This window comes from Beta vulgaris, chromosome 1 (genome assembly GCF_026745355.1).
Source record: "Beta vulgaris subsp. vulgaris cultivar EL10 chromosome 1, EL10.2, whole genome shotgun sequence".
NCBI classification, from domain to species: Eukaryota; Viridiplantae; Streptophyta; class Magnoliopsida; order Caryophyllales; family Amaranthaceae; genus Beta; species Beta vulgaris.
The window spans coordinates 36,297,129-36,316,345 of record NC_079202.1 but is presented as its reverse complement, the minus strand read 5'-3'; the positions used below and the strand labels follow the sequence as shown (position 1 = coordinate 36,316,345).

At 39.1% G+C, this 19,217-nt stretch overlaps 1 protein-coding gene across 2 annotated transcripts; it reads left to right on the top strand.

Moving 5' to 3' along the window:
* The first annotated feature begins 1,973 nt into the window (after positions 1-1,973).
* LOC104895933 (protein SET DOMAIN GROUP 41) lies at positions 1,974-12,932 on the top strand. 2 transcript variants are annotated; one of them, XM_010682582.4, is made up of 5 exons: positions 1,976-2,845; positions 3,363-3,408; positions 3,501-3,601; positions 7,091-7,189; positions 11,847-12,932. In XM_010682582.4, the coding sequence occupies exons 1-5, from the start codon at positions 2,126-2,128 to the stop codon at positions 12,795-12,797; spliced, it is 1,917 nt and encodes a 638-aa protein (XP_010680884.1). In that variant the 5' UTR covers positions 1,976-2,125; the 3' UTR covers positions 12,798-12,932. The 2 variants fall into 2 exon arrangements, with proteins under 2 accessions (XP_010680888.1, XP_010680884.1); XM_010682586.4 differs by lacking the exon at positions 7,091-7,189 and having other exon boundaries at positions 1,974-2,845.
* The last annotated feature ends 6,285 nt before the right edge of the window (positions 12,933-19,217 follow it).

Here is a 19,217-nt window from a genome sequence, read left to right as displayed (position 1 = left end):
AAATTTGTCGTCCAAAAGACAGGGGGCCTCGAAATTAGGAAAACTCTCCCGGTGAACAAAGTATTTATTGCAAAATTAGGTTGGAAAATCCTTATGGATAAAAATAGTCTTTGGGTCAAACTAATGAAGGAAAAATATCTATCAAACCACTCCTTCTTCAACTATGGCCCAAAGACCCAATATTCACCAATCTGGCGCCATATCCTCTCACAACGTCCACTACTCCAGAAAGGGATATGGTGGAAAATCGGTAATGGTAGGTAAATTCTTTTTTGGCTTCATAACTTGTGCTTAGACATCAACTTTTTGGAAACTCTTAATCTCGACCACACACAAATTGATACCAACCTCAAAGTCAACCACTTCATTCTCCTAAACTATTCACGGAATCTTAACAAACTAAATGTGTTGCTCCCCCAGCATATAATACAACACTTAAAAGGGATCCCCGTTCCCCACTCCCCCTTATTGGACGAAATTATTTGGGGAACTACCTCCTCAGGTTCTTTTACGATCAAATCTGCTTGACTAGCTCATAACCTACCCTCCAATGCTACAAAATGGGAATTTAGATGGATTTGGGGCCTTGACATACCGCCGAAACTCCAAATATTCCTCTGGCAACTTCGCCACCAAATCATCAGTGTTAGAGATATACTAGCTAAACGCAAAATCATTCTGTCCAATATTTGTCCTTTCTGCAACTTACATCATGAATCTATCAACCACCTCTTTAGCCAATGCCGCAAAATTAAGGACCTTTGTCAACTCCAAGATCTTAAAAACTGGATTCCTTCTCTAGTAAGCAACCAGGCGATACTCACGACTTCACAACGCCTCTGCCCTCATAAAACTAACATCGCCGAATTCACTTATCTACTTTTGTATATTATTTGGAAGGAGCGTAACTGCGTAATAACATTATCTTTAAAGATCTTAAATTAAATCCTTACCGTATACTTCATAAAGCCAACTTCCGCATGGCAGAATGAAGTCTTAGGACTTCCATAGATCTTTCTAATTCTTCTAATTCTCCTTTTCAGGTACACCACTCCCCCCCAATATCCAGTTCCTCATTGTTCCCCTACCCTTGTTGCATGGACGCCCCTTCCTCCTCTCTCCTTCAAGTTAAACTTTGATGGTTCGGTCCGTAACCTCTCCGCTGCAGGAGGATTTATCATCCGCGGTCACAATAGTAATGTTCACAAGGTCGTCCCACTTAATTTTGGCATCTCTCAATTGTACATGGCGGAAGCCTCGATCCTGCATCAAGGTATTTTGTTAGCCATAAAGGATAATATCTCCAATATTGAGATTGAAGGGGACAATTTGCAAGTAATCAATGCAGTCAATGGTATGTGGATCCGCCGTGGCAAATGGCTCACATTGTCAAAGATATTCAGAAACTTCTCATGCATTTCGATCATGGTCCATAAGGCATATTTTTCGTAAAGCAAACAAGGCGGCAGATTGGATACAAATGCCGGTCATCTAGTCTCATCTGAATTCATTGTAAACCCCTTTCCCGAATCAACCCTCCATAAAATTATTGTAAACGATAAGTTAGGAATTCCCCTCATGCGGAGGGCATCCTAACCTCTTTTTCTACATATCTTTTAAAAAAAACTTGACAATAGAGGTCTCAACTTTTGGTGATAATTTTTAAGAGGTCTAAACTATTGATTAATCTGTGTAGGTCCCAACTTTAGGAAGTCTTTGACTTTTAGCGAGCCTTATTAACTTTGGTCACACCTAAAGAGTCAAGTGAGGGAGGGAAATAGGAACTAGGTGAGAATTTTTTTATTTTTAAAATCATCAGTTTTAAGTTGCCGATACCCGCTAAAAGTTAAGACCCCATAAAATTGATACCTATATGTTCATCAATAGTTCAAAACTTTTAAAAATCATCGCCCAGAGTGTAGACCTCTTTTGCCAATTTTCATATGTTATGTACTCTTTTTCCTTGGTTCAGGTTTTCATACCATATGATTTTTCTCAACAAGGTTTTAACAAGACAAGAAAGCATACACACAGATTCACACAGTGGCTGGCGACCTCTTCTCTTCCGGCGAGTGCAGCAGGCGAGAAATAAGAAAAACCAGCGAAGAAGAAGAAAGAAAGAAAGATGGAAATGAGAGCAAAAGAAGACATAGAAATAGGAACGGACATAACTCTCCCACTCCCACCTCTTGCAATCTCTCTCTACGACTCCTCTCTCTCTTCTCACTGCTCCTCCTGCTTCCTCTCTCTCTCCTCCACCACTTCCACCTCTTCTCTCCACTACTGCTCCACCACCTGCTCCACCTCCACCTCCACCTCCACCACCACCACCACTTCTTCCGAACAGCGGCTTCTCTCTCTCCTCCACTCTAACCCCTCACTGTACCCTCACCCCGACTCCTCCGACCTCCGTCTCTCTCTTCGCCTCCTCCACCTCCTCTCACCTTCCTCCTCCTCTCTCTCTCCTCGCCTCCTCCGCCTCCTCACCAATCGACACCACCTCACTTGTCATGACGATGATGGAGTCATGTCAAGTAAGGTTAAGGCTGGAGCCAACGCCATCGTCGTCGCCTCCAGGGGATTCAGATTCGACTTCGATTCGAATGATCGAGGTTTTCAATTGGAGGAGGCTGTTACTGTTTTGTGCCTTGTCATTACTAATGCTGTTGAGATTTCTTTATATGGTCAGAGGCTTGGAATTGGGGTTTATGATTGGCGTTTCTCTTGGATTAATCATACTTGCTCTCCCAATTCGTGTTTTCGCTTTCTTCCTGCTTTGCCGCTTCATGGAGGTTATGATGATTCTTCTTCCATGCGGATTTTCCCTTGCGGTGATCATGCTCAAGTATATATTTCCTCCGTCTTTTAGATGCTACACTTGTATAGTAACTACTATTCACCAATAAACCTTGGCCAATTTGTTATTCGTGTAAGATAAGAAATAACATAGTCAAGTGCAATCTAAAGAAAGTAAAGTTTTATCTAATTGTTCATGTTTTTTGCATGTGGGATATGTAAAGTGATGATATAAATGATCAAATTGCCCCAAAACCTTTACCAAGAAAGGAGATGTTGCATCTAAATAAAAATACCTAAAGATGATGGAAATTGTTGCAACTAAAGAAACAAAGGAAGTATTTTCATAATAACTTTGTAAGTATAATTTTCCACTATGCATAAGTAAAGATATTATTGATCAAATTAATGCATTGGATGGTATGAAAACAAGGAGTGTAAGTGTGTGACAACTAAAAAAAAAAAACAAAGGAAGTACTAGTTTATTTTTTGAAATGATGAATTTTGTGTTAGTGTTTGCTGATTCTTGTCTCACTATAAGTGTTGTTTGGTGGTTTTGATTGCAGATGCAACAGGATGAAGGTGACTCTACTACTTCTGACTTGGCTAACGGTCAGTTTTGAAATTACAATTGTTTTGCATTTGAAAATTGAGCTTATTGTAGCAAGGGGTTTGATGTTTCTGTAACTTCAAATATGATGCAGGAGTTGGAAATTATGGTCCAAGATTAATAGTTAGAAGTATCAAGGGAATTCAAAGTGGTGAAGAGGTGACAATTACGTATACAGATTTGTTGCAGCCTACGGTAAATTTCTCTAGCATTTCTGTGATTTATTAGGTTTAATCTTTCTGTTGAATAATAATGAATAATGGTTCCCTCTTCTTTCGTATGTTGTGTTGCACGAATATGGATCGAAAACTATATGCCTTGGTATTGACTCTCGAAATATCATGTTTTAGCGTTGTTAAAATGCTTAGTTTGTCCTTGCGGCTGGATAACTTTGTGGTTTCTTCAAATTAGTGCAACTGATTATGCTAGTGTGTCGTATTATTGGCGACTGAATGCACTGACTGTAGTGGTGTTTTTTTGCCGAATTTAGGAGTTTTATATTGGTAATTGAGTTGAATACAGTATTCGGCATTGTACTGTGCAGTTGAAGTAATAGGAGAAAGAAGTTGTTTAATGTGAATATATCGTTTTATCTAGCTTCTTTACTGGATGGATTAGCTTGCAACTTTTACTACAGGAACTTTATATATATTTATATTAAAACTATTACATCTTTCGAAATATATTTGTGATTTCTATTAAGGGTATTCTTGTTATTTTTGAAATGGTTGATTATAAACTACGTCAGTCACTTAGTAGAGATTATTTATATGGTGTACTCTGAAAAGGGAGTGTTGGGTTGGCAAATTAGATTTAGAGGCTTAGACATGGTATTACAAGGTCTGGCTGCCAGATCAGTCTAGGGAAATCAATTTCATTTCAGGGTCTTTGAACAACTTTATAAATCTGGGACCTAAAATTTACAAACTTGCTATTATTTGGTAAGGGAGTTTAAACTCTAACACAAAAGCTTACAAAGACTTGTAAAATGATCTTTTCACATAAATAAGAGGAGAAAGGTCTTGCTTGGACAGATAAAAAGAGAGAAGGATCAAAGGAAGGTAGATATCAAATTTAAAACACTTGCAGCTTATCTTTTAGTAGGGATGTTGACATCAGAGAAGGGGTTTGGGAGGTTATCCTCCTGAACTCTGAAGGCCACCCTCATTCCTTCAGAAGGGTTCTGAAGATTGAGCTTGTTTGTCTTTTGCTGAGGGCTCAAGAAAATAATTTAAAAGAAAGAAAAACTCAAATTGTATTTGACAGTGGGAAAGGAGAATGCTATACATCATATATGTTTTGTGCAGTATTATCCGAGTTATACTATATGTATTAATGGAAATACTAAGCTCTTGGTTTTGCTGGTATTATGAATCTGAAATAAGGTATCCGAGCTCATCAGTCAGCGAATGCTAGAGTATTTTTTTGTAACGTTGTAGCATTGGATTACTGATCCGAATACTGGAGACCTCTAAGAAGTTTTCGATACATTTAGAGTTATGGAAATTGGGTGGAAAGAAATCACAAAGAAATGATTGAAGGAAGAAAAACACAAAACGTTATTGACGGTGTCAGAGGAGCCTCCTGTGTTCTGTGCATAGTTATGCTAGGTTTACAATATGTGTGAAGGGAACTACTACCCTCTAGATTTGAGCTAGTATTATTAATCTGCAACAAGGTATCATTGTCCATCAATCAGCAAATGCAGGAGGATTGTTCCATAATGTTGCAAAATTGGAGTACTGAAGTCAAGGCTCGAGATTAGGCGTGAGAACAAGAGGAAATTGAATGGAACAAAGGTAGAACAGTTTCCGTAAAAAGATTTGTTTGATTTAAGACCTTACACCCCATTGTTTATGTTCATAATGTATTGTTTGATGGGAACTGACTACTCATGATCCGACATTGTTCAATCTCTTCAAGGGAATAGTTTCATGTGCTACTAAAGCCCATATGACTGGAAGTGAGAGTTAGAGGATGTGGAGGCTCTGATAGCATGATTATGTCCTTGATAAAACTAGATAGAATAAGAAAAGGATGGCCTAGTTTTCTGATTTTTGGCAAATAAAAGTGGTGCAAAAGTGGAAGTCAAATGAACTATTCTCTTCCATGTGGTATCTCTGATTGAAGTGAGATTTCTGTTTCTACAAATTACTGTAGTAAACATTTTCAAATCCGGGTCAACGAAGGATTAGCTAAAACCCCTCCTTAACTCATAAAAAAAGAGTATAATTGAGTTTCATGGAGGATGGTAAAGTTGTAGGAGTGAGCATTTGTGGAAGACATAGACGTGACTGCAGTGAGGGATGGAATGCTGAAATACATGAGGGAGAGAAGTTTTCGAATCTGATAAATTTGCTGTTTTTCTTTATCATTATAGTGGATGGTTGATAGAACTATGAACCCCATGTTAGGCAAGATGTTTCAGGACCAGGCTCAATTCTGAGTCTTGTTGATTATGATGGGCTTTGGTTATCTAGGGTCACTGGAACACACTCTTTCTCAATTGAAATCAAACAAACTGCTCTGTTTTTGTCTTGGAGTACTACTCTTGGTGAGTGAAAGCACCTTTTGAACAGCTTTAATTGGAGAAAAAGTTGCTGGTTGTTAGGACTTTGGAAACTTCGTCTTTATCTTTTGGAACTCGGACTATCTGGCAGACTTGCTTTCTTTATTTATGCTGCTTGTAGATTAGTCTGAGTTCCAACTCGGACTAATCTACTAAACTCTCAACAACGTTCCACATGCCTCTTTTTCCTATAATCTACTCAATTTATAGCAATTTCCCCGTAACTAACACCTTTGGCTTCCTCCTCAAGTTACTTGCAACAGAATTGTAATGCAACTGCCTGAAATACCTCTCCCAATTATCATTTCATTACACCATATGAGGGTGTATGCATAGGCTCACAAGTCAAATCATAAGAGGGAATATCTTGGCAATTCTTAAATTTGCTTTCTTAAGTAATTTTATTAATAATTGCTTATTGCCAAATTTCTATGTCTGATTTCCAGATAAAATTCAATAATAAGAGAACTCGTAGGTGCATATATTAACAGATTTAACATTATCAGCAGACTTGAAATACTAGAAAGATTGGACTATCGTCTTCCCTGCTTCTTTCCTTGGTGAGTTAGTGCATTTTATGCTTGTTCCATCAACGTCTCTTACGGTGTAGTTGGCTGTATCTTTTATTTAGCGTATTTTGCTTTTGAAAATTTGCTGACAGGAATAAGTTTGAATTATGCAAAGTGATATATAATGAAGTAGAGTTACTTTTTTTAAATATGGTTTTGATGAACTAAAGATAGTTGAATCTATTCTCTTTAGCTAAACGTTAGACTGCTTGAGTGGGTAATTTGATTGGCCAACTGAAATGAACTGTTTGCCTTCTTCCACTGCAATCTGACATCGATGCTAACCTTATTATGAATGGCATTAGGGAAATACTTTTTATGAATTAATCTGGTTTCCTCTAGCAATTTCTAGTTCATTGCAGTACACATATCTGGTAGTTTTTTTTTGTATTTTTTGTGTGTTGATTTATGTCAATTCAGCTAGCTCCATATTTTATGCGATGCTGGTTTTTGCCATTTTTCTTTTTCGTCTAAGAACTTTCAGAACTCCTTGATGTTCTTAAGTTGCTGTTATCTTTGTTAACATGAGTTGCGTCAATTTCATAGGAGCTGAGGCAATCTGAGTTATTTTTGGAATACAAATTCTTCTGTAATTGTCAACGGTGCAGCGCAGTGCCTCAAGCATATGTTGATCATGCTCTGCAAGTAGGTCCCCTTTTCAAGAAGCACTAATAATTTACTAATTGACTTCTAGGGCATGTATATAATATGTATTGGCTGCATCCTCTTATGCCATGATTTAACTAATAATTTAATTTCCGGGTTTGGATACTTGAGGGGATAAATCAGAGAGAAACTACATATGCGATTGTTTGAACTGAGAAACGGATGACTAGCTTACTAGATGCTGGTTGCTGGCAAACTGCAAGCAATTGGCGACTGGTAACTGGTATGTGGCCAGACACCTTGCAGATCCTGCTGGAGATGTTTGTGGAGTCTGATGATTCTACCTTCTCTCACATCGTGCCAGTGTGTAAAAAGACAAATGAATACTATTATGTGTCCTCTGGCAGCCTTCAGACAGGTCCAAGTCTGTCATTGCACTACTCTTTCAGTTGGTCTCATGAACAATTCGAAGGTAATTGTTCCTTGTAGACCAATAAATAGTAAGCTGGGGTGGTGGTTTGGGGGGGGGGGGTAATGTGACCCTATCCTAGAGGTCTAACTTTGACACCTTCCAATCAATGCCATCCTCTACGCAGTCAAGATGATCCAAAAGAATTATAGGAGGCTTATATTGCCTTCCGTCCTAATTTGTCTTACCAATATAGTAGTTTTGGTGGACTAGGAATATAAAAATTAAAGACTTTTTGGGAAGTAGCAAATTCACAGATGATCTAGCTCTAAAATGGTTTAGTTACCGCCTAACTCCCCGGTCCACACTCCCCTCGCCTCTTGTTTTCCTCCTTTTCTAAGTTGAGCTCCATGGTTTGTTTGGTATGCCATTTCATGCTTTCCTATTTTTACCAGGAGAGGGGGGAGGAGAATGGGCTAGGTCAAAGGAATTGTGTCTTAAGCATTTATGACAATTACTAAATATATATAGAAAATATTAAGATAATAATTATATTAATTTAGTAATTTGTACCTACTTGCTAAAGAATAATTATGATAGTATGCTGTAACTAGATTGAGCCTCCAAGTAATTTAACTAAATTTCTATGGGGTCACACAAAATAAGCCACTAAGAGCCCATATTATAATTTTAGGGTTTAGGGGATTAAGGTTAATCAGTAACTTTCTGACATAAAAAGATAGGAAGAACCGGAGAAAACCCCAACTACTCAAAATCGGCATCCCTTACCCATCAAAGCAAAAGAGTGAATATGCTCAATCTCCTTTGTTCTAGTAGACGTAGGTATCCATTTGGTGCTTGTGGACCAAGTAGAAGAGCAGCAAGTTGAGCTCTTTGATTAACATGACTAGCATACTTGTGGAATTTACGCTATAGAGGTTGCTATTCCTAATCTTGTAGCCTGATTCATATTATTGTTATGCAAGCGATCTTATGATAGATTTTAGAAAATTGTTTCATGAAATTCCTCTCTATACATCTATACTTTCATACAGTGGTACGAGTTTTAACTTCTTGCATAGTGTTTCATGATCATGACAATGTGCTAGTTTTATTATATTTATTCAATTGCCAAGGATTTGATTTATGGATTAATTTGTGTATTTAATATATACATATTAATTGATTGGAAAAGATCAAACATTTTTTTAATTATTATGCTCAAATTTATTTTTATTAGATCCAAAAATGTGATGGAATTCTCAAAGCATTTTAAACTTATGTGGCCTAATCGACAAAGCCATAGGTTTGGCTTTGAGTCATTTGATTTGTGTTTCTTGTTGTCTACATTATGGACGTGTGTTTCTAAATCTGAACCATATAAACCATTTGATAACTTAGCAGAGACATATAATATATAATTGCATTACGCAGAATAACAATTATTCTTTAGAGCATCTCCAATGGCAAGCTAATTGCCAAATTAGCTTGCTGTGCCACATATGATTTCCACCCATTTTCATTTCTATCTAATTTGCACTCCAATAGTTAGGTATTAGCTTATCATGTAATGAGTCCCACTTGCCAATAAACTTATTGATTTTAACCAATCATATGCTTTCTTTTTGTCAATCTTTGTGTTAAGCAAATTGGGCCAAGCTAATTTACCATGTCCACTCCAATGGTCAAGGTAGTAGCCAAGAACTTTAGTAAATTGCAAACAAGTCCTTAGCTACAACCATTGGAGATGCTCTTATTATGAATTAAAATATTTTGGAATCTGAAATGGGAGTCGGAATAATGTTCTTAGTAATTGCTCCAACATAACAACATATGTTAAACTAATCCTAAAGGTGAAGTAGACTATAAACTCTTGCTCCATTGCCAACACAATAACTCTGCACCATTGGCAAACTCTTGCACCATTGGCAAACTCTTGCGCCATTGCCAATGCAAGAATATACTTCTCCTTTTGCCACTTATCCACTTCTTCTGAGCATACTACAAACTATGTGAGAACCACAAGCGGTATCAAATACCCAAGAAGCAGAATTTACTAAGTTAACCTCTATAATATAGATATTTGAAGTAGATACACCCTTGTTCTTATCCTCCATATACTTGGGTAGTTCCTCTTCCAATGATCAATCTTGTGAAAGTAGTAGCACTTATACTCAGCTAGTACTTTTGCTTTATGAGTGGTCTTTGGTTTTTCATAAGTGTGGCAACTTAATTGCCTTTGTCCTTCTTCATGGGAGCTCCGGTCTTCTTGAACGGTTTCCCCCTATGAACCATAAGAAATTAATATCCTTGTGTTCACTTTTTTGGTTCGTTAGGCGTATTTCTTTCAACCTGAATGAGCATGCCATGCAGTAAGGTTGCTTCCCCTTCTTGCATTTTAATGTTCATATGAACGTTTTTGAACCCTTTGGCAACGAATTGATCACAATGTCAATCCCCAACTCTTAAGGATGACGAAGCCCCGGTTTTTTCCATGATCTGAAATGGCCAATCATATTGAACACATGCACACCAACAAACTTTCCTTTCCCCTAACTTACATTCGAGAAGCTTATGATTAGCCTCAAATCTTTCCAATCTAGCATTACTTTTCAGCTTATGTATTATGTTGTGTGCATCCGTACCATCAAAATGCTTTTGAAGGTCTAAGTTCCATTCATGCAATCATTAGACATGTGACTTGCATAGTGTTGTCAACAAGAGTTTGCCTAACTGTAGCTTGCCAAGAGGATGGAAGGGGCTCAGAGAGCGATGGGATTGTTAAGAATAGAGTAACTAGATGTTCATATTTCATTAATAAAGTTACAACGATAATTCCAAGTTCCTCATATGGCCCCTTATCTTTCTAATCTTGTCCCAAACCTTCACAATGGGGAAGAAGAACCCTATGCAATGATTCGGTACCAAAACCCACTACTCGTGCTACTGCCAATGTTAGTACTTTGTTGTTGAGATTGAGATGCCATAATAGTTCTAGTACTTTGTTGTTGAGATTGAGATGCCATAATAGTTCTAGTAAAGTCAAAAAGAAAAACAAAATAAGTAAAAAGCTAAGTGAAAACACATGTAAAAAAAGAAAATTTGAATTTATGGAATTAAGTATTATTCCCTTTGTCCCAAAAAGAGTTTCCATTTCTTTTTAGTACAAACATTAAGGAGAAATCATAAGTGAGATCTTAGTTGTATTAAATCATAACTAAAAATTGAAGTTGGTACACCATTAAGAATTGTTTATTAAGGAGAAAATGTGGGCAGTTTACGAAGTCATCTTGTTTATGGGAAAGTGGGTAATATAATAAAAACTGAAAGCTAAATAATATTTTAATCGGTTTTTTCACCAAATACCCCTGACAAATTAACAAATTCACAATATACCCTTAATGTTCCAAAAATGCACCATATACCCCTGACTTTTCAAAACTGTGCACCAGATGCCCTTTTTCTAACTGTCGTTAAGTCATCGTTAGCTTTATTTACGATTTTGCCATTATTAACCCTAAATCTTAATTCTAATCTAACCCTAACCTTAATCTAACCCTTACCCTTACCCTAACCCTAACCCTAACCCTAATTTTAAACCTATACCCTTACCCCAAACCCTAACCCCAACCCAGCTCAACACCCCTCCAACACCCCTAGATGTTCGGGCCATGGGTGGAACGTCCACTGCGGACGTTCGCCCATGACATAAAAAAATTTCGCTTGCATTTGCGCGACCAAAGCAGCGGTGGTGGAGGCAGATTGCGGTGGTGGTGGCAGCTTGGCAGGAGGGGATGGTGGTGATTTAAGAAAAAAAAGGGAAAGGTTATGAATGTAATTTCAATTTATTTTTGGGCGATTTTAAGTAATTATGGGGCGATGTTGGAAGTGTCATATTTTGGTGATGTTCCACCCATGGCCTGACGTTCGGGCCATGGGTGGAACGTCCACTGCGGACGTTCTCCCATGGCATAAAAAAATTTCGCCTGCATTTGCGCGACCAAAGCAGCGGTGGTGGAGGCAGATTGCGGTGGTGGTGGCAGCTTGGCAGGAGGGGACGGTGGTGATTTAAGAAAAAGAAGGAAAGGTTATGAATGTAATTTCAATTTTTTTGGGTGATTTTAAGTAATTATGGGGCTATTTTAAGTAATTATGTTAAAAAATGGTTCTATTGCCATCTATGTTTCCTTTATTATTTGACTGTCTGCCTGTTCAAGCATGTTCAAACATTTTAATTCATCAGTTATCTTTAAGGTTAGTTTGACAGTTTAGACATGTTCTTTTCAGGAAACAATCTGTCTTGGCCACGAAAATTGCTCAAAAACACTGGACAAGCATAACAAGGAAGAGGTGACTGAGAAGTTGAGGTATATGTTGGATAATACTATAGCAGAGTATATGGAGCTAGGTGATCCTGTATCATGCTGTGAGAAAGTTGAAAAACTCCTTTCTGGAGGCTGTTTAAATCATGTGGAGCAAACTAGAGGAATTTTTCATATATATTTCAAGTTGTTACCACTCCACTATATCTCTTTAAGTGCCTTTACCACATTGATTTCTACATATAAGATCCGTGCTGGTTTTGGTGAAATGCGTTTACAGAGTGTTGACATGAGGATGATTAGTGCAGCATATAGCTTGCTGCTTGCTGGTGCAACACATCATCTTTTTATGTATGAGCCATCTTTGATTGTTTCTGCTGCGACATTCTGGATAGACGCCGGAGAGTCGTTATTGTGTGTTGGTAGAAGTCCTTCATGGAACTCTTGTGTAAATAGTGAATCTCAACATCTTTCAGATGTTCATGATGTCAATTGCCCTAGGTGTTTATTGATGCATAAGTTTGAATCGAGTGTTTCTTCTGGACAAACTCAAAATAAAGCTCTCGAAGACATATCCCAGGAATTTCACAAATGTATATCAATTATGGCTCCAAAAGTTTGGAGCTTCTTGATTCAAGATTGTAAATACCTGAAGTCTGTTAAAGATCCCATAGATTTCAGCTGGATTCGAGATATGAGCACTTTTGGCAATACTCAGTATGGTGAGTTCCACTTTTGCCATGAAAGTGAGAACAAAGGTCTTCTCAAGTATGGCACTGGAAATGCAGGCGTTGATGCAAGGACAGATATCCTTCGATTAGGCGTGCATTGTTTGCAGTATGGTCGGTACTTGTCAAGCATTTGCTATGGTAATTCATGTAGCAACCAATTGGTACGACATGTGATTCATATTTGATGGGTCCTTCCTTTACTTGTGTTCATTATTTTCATTCTTTGTGAGTTCAACCACATAAACGCAATAAACAAGTCATCATAACTCAGATATATTATTGTCTAAACAAGAGGGGGGACTCTAGTTACCTTCATGCAATTATCTTTGCATCTTCATTCGTAAGCTATAACATCCGTAAGCATGTGTAAGTTACGACTTGCAATAGCGAAGATCTGAATTTCTAAGCTGCTGGAACATATTCATTGATGAATCATATAACATTGAACAAAAAGCATAGTTGCTTGGTGAAGTATTACTTAAAGACAACTCTACCGCCAGTTTTTTGTGTGGCATTGCCAGAATAAGCAAGTACTAATTAGGAACATAATTACTAAAACAAATACACTATTGACAACTATTAGCCCAACAATTAACTATTACAAACTAAGTGAAATATTGAGTCACTGTGTTAGTGATAAAGTTTTCGTAGAATGAAACCTCATTTTGACAATTACCTACAATGTTACTTTTGCCTTCTCTTGGATCTTGCAACAAGATTTGTACTCATGACTTCTGGCTATTTTACGTAACACAATTACCATTTCAACCAACTCTTAATCATGCTTTAAATGCCCAAATTACTATATTTGTATCTTTTAGATGTTGAGTTTTCTTTTATTATATTTTTATGCGAATGGGAAAAAAATGAATATCAATTTCGGAAAAGATACCACGCGAGGCAACGCTCGGACCCGTATACTAGGTTAAGATTAAAAAAAGGTTGTTAAGTTATACAGTAAGAGATGAATATCCTTGATGATGCTTTTGATAGTCTGGTGGGCTTGCTTTGGGTCGACAAGTCCTGAACTAATGCAGCTGAGTTTGTCCATACTAAAACTTACCGAGGATCAGGTGCCCGATACCCTAGAGTCCATGTAATAGTGCATAGGCTTTATATTGCACCCGTACTAACTGATATGGTGTATAACCCATTTGTTGAAGATATCGACCCTCTTGATGGTTGACTTGCCAGCTTAACTAGCTTAGCTCAGTAGTTTGTTACAAGCAGTTAGTTATAACTGGTAACTTGTTGTTAACCTCTCATCTTCAAGTCATATAACACAATTCCTTTCTGCTATCCAATCAGCATTATATAAGCTGATGCTTTGTCATTACAAGTGATGTAATATAATATAATTCTTCTACTGAATGAAATCACATTCTTTCTTTTCCTCTCTAAAATTCTCTCTCTATAAGTCTTCTATGCTGATCAAATCATGAATTTTAACATGATATCAGAGCTCGCTAAGCTCCCATGTGATTGATTGATTCGGGTTTAGCCGAAAATTTGCTGAAATTTTTGTTTTCTGATTATGAGATTCTTAGGTTTGATCTATACCTCATTTTATTGTCGAATTTCCTTTTGATCATCTGTTTCTTGATCGAATTGTGGTTGAATTTCTTCTTCGATTGTTGTGATTGTGAGATTTGTTGTTATTACATAATTTTTGAAAATTTTGTTGTTGATTATGAGATTCTTTATCTGATTTTGCAATTCTTCATGTGATTCTTGTCTTTCGATTGATTTTCTTCTTTGATTCTTAAATTTCTCTTTGATCTTCGTTTTCTTTCCATTGATTCTCACTTTTCTTCCAAAACTCTTCTCAAAATGCCTGAAAATTCTGACATTCCTACACTAAATTCTGCACTTAAGCTTACACAAAATCCTTCAAGTGTTTATTTTGTACGACCTTCAGAAAATCAAGCTAATTCACTTGTATTTGTGAAATTTAGTGGAGAAAATTTCACTGAATGGTAAAGAGGAATTACAATTGCTTTGGCTTGTAAAAACAAAGGAAAAATGGATCAGAATACCCCCAATTTTGGCCCGTCCGATTTTAATACCCCCAACTATGAGTTATTTTTAAATACCCCCAACTATTGAGGAGGTCTGCCAAACATGCTCCATTTACCTATTATGACTGGATGAACCAGTAAACCAAAACTCCTACCCCCCCCCCCACTCTCAGCTCCTCTGGTCATATTTCTCCTATGCCCATCCCACCACCCACTACCACCTTCCCTCACCCCCACTACCACCCTTCCCACACCCCAGCCCCTCCCCCTACCCCCAGCGGCCCCCAACAGCCTCCCCCTCCCACCCACCACCCATCGAATTCCCCCCTTTCCTAACCCCCTTCGAAACCCCTACTTGCACCCCCCTCGATTTCCAGCAAACCACCACCGAAAAAGCATCAAGGAGAGAGACTTCATACTGTAACGAAGGAAGAGGTCAAAAACAACTGGTTTGGGGGGGACTGAAGGACAAAAAAAGCGATTCTAACGGAAGTTATGGGGGAGGCATTTGCCGCGAAAATCGAGGGGGAGGGGAGGGAGATTTCGACGGGGGTTAGGGGAGGGGGGTTCCGAAGGGTGTTAGGGCAGTGGGGGGCTGCTGCTGTGAGGGGTGGGGTTGGGGGATTGGGGGGCTGCTGGGTTGGGAGTGGCGAGGGGGGTGCGGGGGTGGAGGGAGTGGGGGACTGCTAGGGGATGGGAGTGGGGGGTTCTGGGGTGGTGGGAGTGGGGAGGATGGTATGGGCTGGCATGAGGGTTTGCAGTCGGGGAGGGGAGAGGGAGGGGCTGGGGTGGGGGGAAAGGGTGGTTGAAGTGGTGGTGGGTAGGAGTAGAAATTAAAAATAAAAGAGAAATAAAAAAATATTACCTTGCTAACAGGTTACAAGTCATCTGGGTGCATTTTTGGCGGACCTCCGCAATAGTTGGGGGTATTTAAACATAACTCATAGTTAGGGGTATTAAAAGCGGACGGGCCAAAGTTAGGGGTATTCTGATCCATTGTTGAGGGTATTAAAAGCGGACGGGCCAAAGTTGGGGGTATTCTGATCCATTTAAATGGATCAGAATACCCCCAACTTTGGCCCGTCCGCTTTTACTACCCCCAACTATGAGTTATTTTTAAATACCCCCAACTATTGAGGAGGTCCACCAAAGATGCTCCATTTACCTGTTATGACCGGATGAAACCGTAAACCAAAACTCCTACCCCCCCCCCCCAAACTCTCAGCTCCTCTGGTCATCTTTCTCCTATGCACATCCCACCACCCACTGCCACCTTCCCTCACCCTCACTACCACCCTTCCCACGCCCCAGCCCTCCCCCTACCCCCAGCGACCCCCATTAGCCTCCCCCTCCCCCCTCCACCCTCCACCCTCCACCCTCCACCCATCGAATCCCCCCTTTCCTAACCCCCTTCGAAACCCCTACCTACACCCCCCTCGATTTCCAGCAAACCCCCACCGGAAAAGTATCAAGGAGAGAGACTTTATACTGTAACGAAGGAAAGAGGTCAGAAACAACTGGTTTGGGGGGATTGAATGACAGAAAAAGCGATTCTGGCGGAAGTTAAGGGGAGGCATTTGCCACGAAAATCGAGGGGGAGGGGAAGGAGATTTCGACGGGGGTTAGGGGAGGGGGGTTCCGAAGGGTGTTAGAGTAGTGGGGGGACTGCTGCTGTGGGGGGTGGGGATTGGGGGGCTGCTGGGTTGGGATTGGCGAGGGGGGTGTGGGGGTGGAGGGAGTGGGGGGACTGCTAGAGGATGAGAGTTGGGGCGTTCTGGAGTGGTGGAAGTGGGGAAGATTGTCGGGCTGGCATGAGGGTTTGCATCCGGGGAGGGGAGAGGGAGGGGCTGGGGTGGGGGGAGAGGGTGGTTGAAGTGGTAGTAGGAGGGAGTAGAAATTAAAAATAAAAGAGAAATAAAAAAAAATACCTTGTTAACAGGTTACAAGTCATCTGGGTGCATTTTTTGCGGACCTCCTCAATAGTTGGGGGTATTTAAAAATAAGGAAATATTGACAATAGAGGTCTGAACTTTGGGTGATAATTTTTAAAAGGTCTGAACTATTGATTAACCTGTGTAGGTCCCAACTTTAGGGGGTCTTAACTTTTAGCGGGCCTTAGTGACTTAAAACTGGCTTAATAGGTCATCACTTGTAAAACTTGGGTCACATTAGAAGGGTTAATTGAGGGAGGGATGTAGGAACTAGGTGATATTTTAAAAAAAATCTTCAGTTTTAAGTCGTCGAGGCCCGCTAAAAGTTAAGACCCTCTAAAGTTGGGACCTACACAGGTTAATCAATAGTTCAGACCTTTTAAAAATTATCACCCAAAGTTCAGACCTCTATGGTCAATTTTTCCAATAAAATAACTCATAGTTAGGGGTATTAAAGGCGGACGGGCCAAAGTTGGGGGTATTCTGATCCATTTTTCTAAAAACAAATTATCATACTGAGATGGAACTCTTCCTAAACCATCATCTTCTGATTCTGCCTTTTCTGCCGCGGAGAGATGTAATGCAATGGTTACTTCATACATTTTGCATTCTCTTGATACTAATATAGCTGGAACTGTGATTTATTTCACATCTGCAAGAGAAATTTGGAAAGACCTTGAGGAGAGGTATTCTCAAAATTTTGGACCACAGTTATATTCAATTCAGCAAACTCTCCATGAATTCACTTAAGCATCTAGTCTAGTAGCATAATTTTTCACTCAGATTAAAGCTCAATGGCATTAAGCCTGTTCCTGTGTGTACATGCAATGGCTATACTTGTAATCTCACCAAACGAATTCTACAGCAGCAACAAGAAGAGAGATTGATACAATTGTTGATGAAACTGAACAAGCAATATGCAAATGTGAGATCTAACATTCTTATGATGCAACCATTACCTAATGTTTCTTTGGCATATAGGTTTTTTTTGGTAAGTAAGTAGGAATATATTGAGCGCACAAACTTTACAACCTAAGCCATTAGAAAACCAAGGCAGCGGTAACTATACAACATCAATACAACTGATCAAGCCATCTGACATCAGCTACATAAATCTTCTTAAGTAGCCTAAACTTAACTCTTTCCATTACAGTATATTTGATCTCATTTACACACTTTTGCATTGTGTGAATCTTTGTATTCCACACTGCATTATTACTTTTCCTCCAAACTGTATAAAGTGTAGCAGCCACTTGCATTCACAACTTGCTTCTTGAGCTTGCTGCCTCCATATCTTCTTTGAAGCCATCTTAATAACTGGTTATAAATCACTATACGAGCTGTAATACCCAGCCACTCCTTTATTTGTTGTAGACATTGCCTGCTAAAAGGACAATAAAAAAACAGATGATATCACACAAGGGGCCTTGATCCATAGAACACAGCCCAATGGTATGCAATAACCTGTCCCTTGTTTGTAATCTTCTCAGCATAACTAACCAGCTAATGAATCCATGCTTACGAACATTATGATGATCCCAGATTGCAGAACTCCATTCAAAGTTTGCACCATAATCCTGCATACTCTTGTACATAGCAACATTAGAATAAAGTGAGTGAGAAAGCCAACTTACTCCCATCTTCCCAGTTATTTCCTGCCTTGCTTTGCAGATATAATTCAAAGCCAACTAGCTAACTTGGGAGCATCATAAGTGCTCCAGTCTTGATTCTTAATATACATAGTGTGAACCCATTTGATCCAAAGGTTATCAACCTTCATTGCTATGTACCAAGCTTGCTTTGCAGTCACATCTACATTCCAAGACTGAATATCCCTGAAGCCCAATCCTCCATACCCTTTAGGTTTACAGACCTCATCCCACCTAACATAGCTTGGTTTAGTATAATTTCTAGTTCCTGACCAAAGAAAAGCTTTGCAGATGGCATTTATTTGCTTGATTGCAGCCTTTGGTAGTAGAAAAATTTGAGAACAGTACACATTGATACTTAGGAGAACAACATTAACCAACTGTCTTCTACCAGCAAATGAGATGTTGTGTGTGCTCCAAATCCTGATTCTAGCTACCATCTTGTCAACTAATTTTTCACATTCTGCAGCAGACAAATTCCTAGTAGAGATTGGGACCCCCAAATACCTGAAAGGGAGTGAACCATGTGTGAACCCAGAGCTCAAACATATCCTCTGCACCTCCTGATTACTCAGCCCACAGCTATAAATATCAGATTTATTCTTATTTGCTCTCAAACTAGTAGTAGCAGCAAACAACTCCGCTCATGATCATGTTAATAGATCTGTAATCACCCCTACTAAATTGGATCAAATCATCTGCAAAACACAAATGATTGATGCCTAATGTTTTGCACCTAGGATGAAAACCAAATCCAGGTTGCTTCACAATGTACTTCATCATCGTGGAGAGATACTCCATGCATAAGAGAAACAGTAGGAGAGACATGGGATCCCCCTATCTATGACCTCTCTTAGACTTAAAAAATCCAGTTGGCATCCCATTGATCAACAGTGAGAAGGTAGTACTAGACACACAGGTCATTATTAGCTGAATAAAATTCTTAGGGAACCTCAAACCCTCCAACATTTCTTTAAGAAATTCCCAACTAACAGTGTCATATGCCT